Here is a 10,963-nt window from a genome sequence, read left to right on the forward strand (position 1 = left end):
ATCCATGTAATCAAACCTACATGGGGATCTTTCCGTGTCTGGAATTGGACAACAGTTATTATATTCGTTGGACAGTTAAATTCGTGGATAAAGCCATCCACGAAAACCACGAAAATTGGTACCCCACGAATAAAAGTACTTTCACAGTATACGAACTCAATTTGTTAGCACTCATATAAAAACTTGTGAACTCTGAAAGACTAAGTTCATGTATCAGTAATACCAGTATACAGAAATATATGGATATAACCTTTTTTCAATTAATTTTTCCTTTAAATCAAATCATAGAGAATTAAATCAAAATAAGCTTCTGGTAATCGTACAGTAATGTTGTTTTTCTTTCGAAATGAACAGCGAACCAGGAAAAGGTAACTATATCCGGAGGGGTTTACTCCTGGTTTGCCCACTTTTAATTACACCTATTATTTATTAGTAAAGAAAACAAAAAAGACAAAAGGTTTAATGAGCGCACAATTATATAGTCTGTTCCAACTTAGGTATATAGTTTATCAGTGTTTTCTATATATATTCAGGTATTTTTTATTTTGTAATTCCATTTTCATAAATGTATAGATAAATTATAAATAAATTATATATTTTTTCTCTCAATAATTTAACATACATTGTGTCATAGGTCAAATTTATTTGTTCAGTGTATGTTCAATGGTGTTAATATGTCCTTTGATTGAGTTAAGCTATTTCAGTTGATATTCAGTTATAGTGTGTCTTTCTATGTTGTGATGTTACACTATTGTTTCAGAAAAAGGGTGAAGGTTTGGTACCATTAAAACGTTTAAACCCGCTGCATTTGTTTGCACCTGTCCTAAGTCAGGAATCTGATGTTCAGTAGTTGTCGTTTGTTGATGTGGTTCATAAGTGTTTCTCGTTTCTCGTTTTTTATATAGATTAGACCGTTGGTTTTCCCGTTTGAATGGTTTTACACTAGTAATTTTTTGGGGCCCTTTATAGCTTACTGTTCGGTGTGAGCCAAGGCTCCGTGTTGAAGACCGTACTGTGACCTATAATGGTTTACTTTTATAAATTTTGACTTGGATGGAGAGTTGTCTCATTGGCACTCATACCACATCTTCTTATATCTATGTAAAACAATGGCACTAGCCTGGTTTAAAAGTAATATAAAGTATATTAAAAAAAAACTAAACAAATTTCGTGCGCATTGTTTTGGGGCCGCTGAAGGCCCGAAGAAGCTATAGAAAAATGTATGCAAAATCATGCATTCTGCGCATTTCCCAGAACCTACAAGGTTCCATATCACAAAGGGAAAGCTGGGTTTGAGTTTGGGGGTAATTGCCCTAAACGTTTAGGAATTTGGGGCCAAAAAGAGCCAAAAAACAAGCATTTTTCTAGTTTCCAGACAATAACTTGTGTTCAAGTGTATGGATCTCTCTGAAATTGTACTGCAAGGTACCATACCACAAAGTGAAAGCTGGGATTGAGTTTGGGGGTGATGAATCATAAGGGGGTTCAAAATATTTGGGGGGGGGGATTTTTTTTTCCTTTTTTTTCTTTAAAATTTTCCATTTTAAATTGGTTATTTCTGATTTATGTATAAAAGCAAATAATAATGATATGGTTTGAATAGGTAAATTAAAATTTTTTAAGTTCTTAGACCACTTTCATTATGTGTCAGAAACCTATGCTGTGTCAAATATTTAATTACAATCCAAATTCAGTGCTGTATCAAGCTTGAATTTTGTGTCCATACTTGCCCCAACTGTACGGGGTTCGACCTCTGCGTTCGTATCAAGCTGCGTCCCAGCGGAGCATTTTATTGTTATTGTTGAAGTTTACATAATGTCCTATTATTGTTATTATATTTGCCTTTAAAACTCTATGCTGTGTCAGTTCATGTTACTCAGATATATTTCTCAGCAATAACGGGGTGCAAACGATTAATATTTCATATGAAGGATGAACATAATAATTAAAAAAAACATTTTTTTTTATGTATTTGCAGCAAGCTTCTGTAAGTTCCGTTGTAGCACCAATAACAACAAAGGCTAAATCTTCAATAACTTAACCGGTATCAGTGACCCAGCCAAAGAAAAAGCAAACCTACCAGGAGCTTCAAATTGAAGTTCTGAAGCTGGACAAAACAAGAATCCTTCAAGAGAAAAGAAAAATTATATCTGAACGAGAAAAGCTAGAGCTAGAAAAAAACTCTCCTGAAATTAAAGATCAAGAAATTGAAACAGGAATTAAATGATAATGAACAGTGAGACTTTACATTCCAGTATCAATTGTTAGATCTTCAATTAATTGTGTGATTAACAAATTAGTGATTATAAAAAAATAATTTGTGAAAATTTTAATATTTCTCTTTGTAAAATCAGTGTGGACTGATTTTTTGAGTCTTTTTCTAATCTGCTGCAAAAAAAAAAAACTATATTCTGTGAAAACAATTTATATACAAGTACAGTCTGCATGAAGCTAAAAGATTTATCCTCATTATATTAGGGAAACAATTGTAATTTTGTACTATCTACGTTAAGAAAATGTAGCATTAAACCATATTGCACATGTACATTTTAAAGCTTTCCAAAAATTATTTGTATGAATAAACTGTAACAAAACAAAGAGATTTACAAATTGAAATCAGTGCTAGAAATGACCAGCATCATGAAAATAAAAATAAATGTTATTTCATCAGTTTGTTTGATTCAATTTATATTACACTAGAAATAAGTTGTGGCAATTAAGTTACGGATATTCATTCCGTTTTGATGTCCCAAATCTTGTCCAACATCAACATCTTCTATTTCCCGGTCATCTACCATTGGCTCTTTTTGCAAAATAGCAAAATTAAATAAAATGGCACAGGCAACAATAACTTTACAGACTCTGTCCGGGGTCAACCTGATTTCTGAATGCAGCAGATGAAACCGTCTTTTCCAGCGTCCGAAAGTCCTTTCAATCACGGACCTTGTCCTGGATTGAGCACTGTTATATCTCTCTTGTTGTCTGAAAAAGGTATTGCTATGGTAACTCATTTAGAAAATTTATATACAAATATTTTCAAATAATTAATTCACTAATTATCTTGAATTTGTAATTTGATTTTTAGATGTGTTCTAAAGTTGATAATATTTTCGTTCTATGTAATTCAGAAGACTAGTTTTGTTTGGCACTACAAAGTTGGTTCATACAAATGTCAAATATAAACTTTAAAATCAGAATGTTTTTTATGAAAAATAGCAGAAGAGATCTTTACCATAGAACATGGGGTTCTATACTAAAATAGTTTTTAACATTGACTTTTGACCTACAAACGTTTTGATGTACGCTCTGGTAGTGGTTAATGTACATGTAAAGCAAACACTGTGAAATAAATCATAACGGTAATCAAGATATATGGCAAACATAATTGTGTAACTGACGGACGGACAAACTGACCACTATAGGGCGACCCTAATAACTTAGATTCATGACACAATTTGATTATAAGATAAAAACGCAGTTGCTATATAACATGGAAGCTACAAGTAAATTTAATTATAAACATATGCGACATTAGTGTCAATGAGACAACTCTTTTTTAAACGACAAATTATTGTCAAGTAAGGCCTTGTTCACACCAAACGTCATGTACAGTAAACATATTTACAATTAGTTTAATGTAATGTACACTGGTTTCACATTAGATTCGCTCCCTTATGAAGCCATTTTGATGATTTGCAGTACTTCAAAGATACTCAAGATGTTTCGATTACGCAATACAATTTCGCATATATACACGTACATTGCAAAGACGCAATATTTAAAGATATATATATAGCGAGTTGATGATTTTGTGAAAAATAAGGTAAAAAAACAATTTACCGTGTTGAAGGCCTTAAATAAGGAGTCATGAGATAAGGTTTACAGGCATAACCACTATCTCCTAACAACAGTCCATCAACATCAAATCCTCTGTGGTTTTGATCCAAGTGTATCCCAACATCAGAATTTCGGAAAATGAAGCTGTCATGTGTTGACCCTGGCCACTTGGCAACAATGTTGGTGAATTTTCCTGAAATTGATATATATAATCTTGTAATTCAGTTAGAGAAGTATATTGAATCTGAGTACTTTCCTACAAAACTATTACATTTTTACTATCGCAATTAACCGTTGCAAGAAACTCATTCCCACACGCAAAATCTTATTATGGGGTCCTCAGCTATCAAATGCGACACAGTTATATCCATGAATTTTCTATTTGTGTTCCCATTGAACTCATGACGTGGTTTGATAGTTTGCTTAGATATGATTTATTCTACAAATATGACAAAACTTTGAAAACATTCGCATTTAAATGAAACTCAGTGGTGGATTAACAACCGCTTGTGTATGCTTTTGTTTGAGGTGATGTGGTTGGACCCCGTTTAAATATAATAACAATATGCAAATGTTGGAACCCCCATTTTAAAAATGAATGTAGTCGCCCTTGAAACACGAAATTTAAAATGTCAATAATATATCATTAAATCAGCTGTAAATATAAAAATAAGAAGATTTGGTACGAGTCCCAATCCTTCCAAAACACAGCAGTTAAAGGTTAATGTACGACCTGCTATGTTATTGATGTCAAAAATTATTTGACATACATACATTTACCCTTATAATTTCATCAACTGAAGTAAATTTCTGTCCTCCATGCCGGATGCATGCATGAATAAACCAACTAAGAATATTTTATTTCACTTATATATAATATTGTCGGATAAAACTTTCGATGGCTCATATTTTATCGGGTCCCAATCCGATCTTGCATTACGGCAATTAGTTTTCAACGTAACTATAGCTTGTGCCTAGAAAGGTTATACTAGTATAAGAGAGACAACTCGAACGTAATTAATCATCACCAAATTATAATTGCGCTGACCAAGCATCTCTTAGTTAATTGCTTTTTTTACGTCCTATAAAAACAACGTTCTTGAGATTTGTCAAAAATGAATGACACTTTAATTTTAAAAAGAAATAAACCAAACAGTAACAAATTAATTATGGTCGAAAATATTCTTTTCTATTTTGTACATCGACTAACAATTTTTTTTTTCTTGTCTGTATAAACTCTCCTTTTTATACGACCGCAAAAAAATTTTGTGGTCGTATATTGGTATGACGTTGGCGTCGTCGTCGTCGTCGTCGTCGTCCGGCGTCGTCGTCCGAAGACACATTGGTTTTCGCACTCTAACTTTAGTTTAAGTGAGTGGATCTTTTTGAAATTTTACCATAAGGTTAAATACCACAAAAGGAAGGTTGGGATTGATTTTGGGGGTTATGGTACCAACAGTAAAGGAATTAGGGGCCAAAAAGGGGCCAAAAATAAGCATTTTCTAGTTTCCAGACAATAACTGTGGAACGGTGTATGGATCTCTCTGAAATTATACTACAAGTTTCCATACCACAAAGGGATGGTTAGGATTTGCTTTGGGGGGTTATGGCTCAAACTGTTTAGGAATTAGGGCAAAAAAGGGGGAAAAACAGGGTTGTCCTGGTTAATGGACAATTAATTAAGTACAAAACATAATTTAAAGCAGTGTAAGGGAGATAAATCAAATACATCATTGAAATTATCTCCCTTACACTGCTTTTAAATTATGTATAAAGTAATGGTTAATGAACAATAAAGATAATTTAAAACAGTGTAAGGGAGGTAATCCAAATACAACGTTTTGGTTACTTCCCTTATACTGCTTTTAAATTATGTTTAAAGAAATGCATATTTATAAAGGAAGACCAGTAAAAATATCTGCAAATGTTGCATCTTTTTTTTTACAAAAAAATCCATATGAAAGATTTGACACTATATTTTTTATTCTATTATAAAATAGATTAAGTTAGCACTATGGTAAATTTAAATGGGTAATTATGGTTGCCAACTCCATTGGAAATTTGAATTGAGATTATGACCATATCTTGAGGGAAAGAATTTTTTTGGGGAAAAAAGGGGGGGGGGATAAAAAGAAATTGTGGGGGGTCAATTTTTTCTCATTTCAGATTTCAGAAATTAAAAAGAATTATTCTTCAAAAATTATTTTTTTTTCAAATTTCAAATATTGGAAAATTTCAAGAAGTCTTTAATTGCACAGTATGGCGCATTAGATTTGTAAAATCTTTGATCACATTTATTTATTTGTTATGCCGAATCTAACAGTGTATTTAGATTTTTAATTTTGGGTCCAGTTTTCAAATTGGTCTACATTAAGGTCCAAAGGGTCCAAAATTTAACTTTGTTTGATTTTAGCAAAAATTGAATATATGAGGTTCTTTGATATGCTGAATCTAAGCATGTATTTAGATTTTTGATTTTTGGCCCAGTTTTCAAGTTGGTCCAAATTGGGGTCCAAAATTAAACTTTGTTTGATTTCAACAAAAATTGAATATATGGGGTTCTTTGATATGCTGAATCTAACCATGTATTTAGATTTTTTATTTGTGGACCCCGTTATCAAATTGGTTCATATTGAGGTCAAAAGGGTCCAAAATTAAACTTTGTTTGATTTCATCAAAAATTGAATTATTGGGGTTCTTTGATATTCCAAATCTAACCGTGTATTTAGATTTTTAATTTTGGGTCCCGTTTTTTAAATTGGTCTACATTAAGGTCCAAAGGGTCCAAAATGAAACTTAGTTTGATTTTAACAAAAATTGAATTCTTGGGGTTCTTTGATATGCTGAATCTAAACATGTGTTTAGATTTTTGATTATGGGCCCAGTTTTCAAGTTGGTCCAAGATAGGGTCCAGTATTTAAACTTTGTTTGATTTCAACAAAAATTGAATATATGGGGTTCTTTGATATGCTGAATCTAAACATGTATTTAGATTTTTGATTATGGGCCCAGTTTTCAAGTTGGTCCAAATTGGGGTCCAAAATTAAACTTTGTTTGATTTCAACAAAAATTGAATATATGAGGTTCTTTGATATGCAGAATCTAACCATGTATTTAGATTTTCTATTTGTAGGCCCCGCTTTCAAATTGGTTCATATTGAGGTCAAAAGGGTCCAAAATTAAACTTTGTTTGATTTCATCAAAAATTGAATTATTGGGGTTCTTTGATATGCCAAATCTAACCGTGTTTTTAGATTTTTAATTTGGGTCCCGTTTTTTAAATTGGTCTTCATTGAGGTCCAAAGGGTCCAAAATTAAACTTAGTTTGATTTTAACAAAAATTGAATTCTTGGGGTTCTTTGATATGCTGAATCTAAACATGTGTTTAGATTTTTGATTATGGGCCCAGTTTTCAAGTTGGTCCAAGTTGGGGTCCAAAATTAAACTTTTTTTGATTTCAACAAAAATTGAATATATGGGGTTCTTTGATATGCTGAATCTAACCATGAATTTAGATTTTTTATTTGTGGGCCCCGCTATCAAATTGGTTCATATTGAGGTCAAAAGGGTCCAAAATTAAACTTTGTTTGATTTCATCAAAAATTGAATTATTGGGGTTCTTTGATATGCCAAATCTAACTGTGTATTTAGATTTTTAATTTTAAGTCCTGTTTTTAAATTGGTCTACATTAAGGTCCAAAGGGTCCAAAATTAAACTTAGTTTGATTTTAGCAAAAATTGAATTCTTGGGTTTCTTTGATATGCTGAATCTAAACATGTGTTTAGATTTTTGATTATGGGCCCAGTTTTCAAGTTGGTCCAAGTTGGGGTCCAAAATTAAACTTTTTTTGATTTCAACAAAAATTGAATATATGGGGTTCTTTGATATGCTGAATCTAACCATGAATTTAGTTTTTTTACTTGTGGGCCCCGCTATCAAATTGGTTCATATTGAGGTCAAAAGGGTCCAAAATTAAACTTTGTTTGATTTCATCAAAAATTGAATTATTGGGGTTCTTTGATATGCCAAATCTAACTGTGTATTTAGATTTTTAATTTTAAGTCCTGTTTTTAAATTGGTCTACATTAAGGTCCAAAGGGTCCAAAATTAAACTTAGTTTGATTTTAACAAAAATTGAATATATGGGGTTCTTTGATATGCTGAATCTAACCATGTATTTTGATTTTGGACATTGGACCATAATAGGTAAATTAAAAAAAATCAAGTTCTTAGACCACATTCTTTCTGTGTCAGAAACCTATGCTGTGTCAAATATTTAATAACAATCCAAATTCAGAGCTGTATCAAGCTTGAATGTTGTGTCCATATTTGCCCCAACTGTTCAGGTTTCGACCTCTGCGGTCGTATCAAGCAGCGCCCCAGCGAAGCATTTTATTGAAAATAGCTAAGTTAACATTTCATTTGTTTACCTTCGTGGTCACAGATACCCTGAACATTGATGGAATGGAAGTTTTTCCTGTTGACGAATGCATACTCATTATCACTGGGTGCTTGTTTGCGAATGTGAGTTTCATCCACTGCTCCTATAACACATGGGAATCTGGCAATGTCATAGAATCCATTTATAATGGCTGGTTTGGAAGTCTCCTCAGGCCAACGAAGAAAATCTGCCCCATGAGAGCATATTGCACCCGTCACTGCCTGAATAATCCTTGAAACGGTTGAATTATTGTACCCGAACGTATCTCCAATGACTTGCATAAAGCTGCCAGAAGCATAATATCTTAATGCAATTTTAATCTGAGTTTCTAGCGGAATTGCATGACTTCTGTGGGTAGGTCTTTTAAGATCATCATTAAGCAAGTTTGTTAGAATTTGAATGCTTTCTTTCGAAAACCTATACCTTGCCTGAAATTCAGACTCTGTGTATGGTTCTGCACCAAGAAATTCCCTATAAATACGTGGTTTATACCTTTGCTGTACATCATACAGCAAGCGGGCAGCCATATTTAACCTCTGGATAAGAACTTATCCGAACCCCCAGACACTGGACAAAATTTGTCCATGGTTAAGCTATTTTATCCACTGGACAACTTTTGAACAACCGAATTTGTCCAGTGGACAAAAGTTATCCAGTGGATACAGAATTTATCCAGTGGATAACTTTATCCAGCCTTTTGAACAACCGGGCCCTGAGTTCAAAAGAAGTAAATGTAAGCAATTACAGACAACCATACAGACCAACAATGAGAAAATCCCATACAGTATACTGTGGATTCATTTATTTTTTTGGGTGTCAATTTTCGTGGATTGAGAAAAAGTGGACTTTTTATGGATATTCACTTTCGTGTATTGACAAAGTCTGCAAACAACCTATAGAAAATATGCCATTCATTGAGCATTTGAATTTTTCCAGTTCCCCTGTACACACGAAATCCATGAAAATTGGTATCCAACGAATAATAATATAGACAGATATGAACCAAGACAACCACTAAACTGTATAGGCTCATAAAGAATGTGGTGTGCTTAAACATGTTCGTGAGAACACAAACCTCCCCTAACCTGGGACAGTAGTGTAACAGCACAACATAAGAACAAACTGTAAAAATGCATTTGGCTTAACTCAAAAGATCAGTACGTGAATAAAAAGTAAAATAAAAATAATGAGCTCCAAGGTAAATTTGAAAAAAGGGGGAAGTCCATAAAAACTGACAAAACCAAGAGTTATCAACCAACCAAACGAGTGAAATATAACTCATATTCCTAACTTCGTACAGGCATTTTTCAAATAAATTGGCAGGTTAAACCTGGTTTTATAGCTAGCTAACCCTCCCCTTTTATGACAGTTGTTTATAGTTCTGTTATATTGACAAAATTACATTGCAGACATGCAACACAACTGACTAAAAAATTAAAATAAAATGCTCCGCTGGGCGCAGCTTGATACGACAGCAGAGGTCAAATCCTGAACAGTTGGGTCAAGTATGGACACAACATTCAAGCTTGATACAGCTCTGAATTTGGATTTTGATTAAATATTTAACACAGCATAGGTTTCTGACACAGAATGAATGTGGTCTAAGAACTTAAATTTTTTTAATTTACCTATTATGGTCCAATATCCAAAATCTAAATAAATACACGGTTAGATTCAGCATATCAAAGAACCCCAATAATTCAATTTTTGTTAAAATCAAACTAAGTTTAATTTTGGACCCTTTGGACCTTAATGTAGACCAATTTGAAAACGGGACCAAAAATTAAGAATCTAAATACACGGTTAGATTCAGCATATCAAAGAACCCCAATATTTCAATTTTTGATGAAATCAAACCATATCATTATTATTTGCTTTTATATATAAATAAAAAATAACCAATTTAAAATGGAAAATTTTAAAGAAAAAAAAAAAAAGGAAAAAAAGGGGAAACCCCCCCTCCCCCAATTTTTGGTACCCCCTAATGATTCATCACCCCCAAACTCAATCCCAGTCTTCCCTTTGTGGTATGGTACCTTGCAGTACAATTTCAGAGAGATCCATACACTTGAACACAAGTTATTGTCTGGAAACTGTAAAAATGCTTGTTTTTTGGCCCCAAATTCCTAAACGTTTAGGGCAATTACCCCCAAACTCAAACCCAGCTTTCCCTTTGTGATATGGAATCTTGTAGTACAATTTTATAAAGATCCATACACTTACACAGAAGTTATTGTCCTGAAACTAGAAAAATGCTTGTTTTTTGCCCCTTTTTGGCCACGAATTCCTAAAATTTTGAGGCAATTACCCCCAAAATCAATCCCAGCCTTCCCTTTGTGGTATGGTACCTTGCAGTACAATTTTAGAGAGATCCATACACTTGAACACAAGTTATTGTCTGGAAACTAGAAAAATGCTTATTTTTGGCCCCTTATTCCTTAACGTTGTGGGCAATTACCCCCAAACTCAATTCAAGCTTTCCCTTCGTGATATGGAACCTTGTAGTACAATTTCAGAAAGATCCATACACTAACACACAAGTTATTGTCTGGAAGTTACAAAAATGCTTATTTTTGGCCCCTAATTCCTTAACTGTTGGTACCATAACCCCCAAAATCAATCCCAACCTTCCATTTGTGGTATTGCACCTTATGGTAAAATTTCATAGAGATCTTTCACTTAAA

The 10,963-nt window shown here is 33.1% G+C and overlaps 1 protein-coding gene across 1 annotated transcript; it reads right to left on the reverse strand.

Annotated features, from left to right (window-relative positions):
• Positions 1-1,980: 1,980 nt before the first annotated feature.
• On the reverse strand, positions 1,981-8,723 carry LOC127712760 (putative nuclease HARBI1). Its single transcript, XM_052219380.1, has 3 exons — positions 8,269-8,723; positions 3,841-4,030; positions 1,981-2,982 (listed from the first exon to the last, which is right to left on the reverse strand). The coding sequence occupies exons 1-3, from the start codon at positions 8,558-8,560 to the stop codon at positions 2,697-2,699; spliced, it is 768 nt and encodes a 255-aa protein (XP_052075340.1). The 5' UTR covers positions 8,561-8,723; the 3' UTR covers positions 1,981-2,696.
• Between the last annotated feature and the right edge of the window lie 2,240 nt (positions 8,724-10,963).

This window comes from Mytilus californianus, unplaced genomic scaffold (assembly GCF_021869535.1).
Source record: "Mytilus californianus isolate M0D057914Y unplaced genomic scaffold, xbMytCali1.0.p SCAF_1, whole genome shotgun sequence".
Classification (NCBI taxonomy): Eukaryota; Metazoa; Mollusca; class Bivalvia; order Mytilida; family Mytilidae; genus Mytilus; species Mytilus californianus.

What these genes read in the sequence shown, in the direction of transcription:
- LOC127712760 (XM_052219380.1), bottom strand. Translation starts at nt 8,560, where the DNA reads ATGCAAGTCATTGGAGATACGTTCGGGTACAATAATTCAACCGTTTCA. An exon ending in GGGTATCTGTGACCACGAAG is followed by an intron (nt 4,031 to 8,268) that starts GTAAACAAATGA and finishes TATCAATTTCAG; the next exon opens with GAAAATTCACCAACATTGTT. An exon ending in TATTTAAGGCCTTCAACACG is followed by an intron (nt 2,983 to 3,840) that starts GTAAATTGTTTT and finishes TACCTTTTTCAG; the next exon opens with ACAACAAGAGAGATATAACA.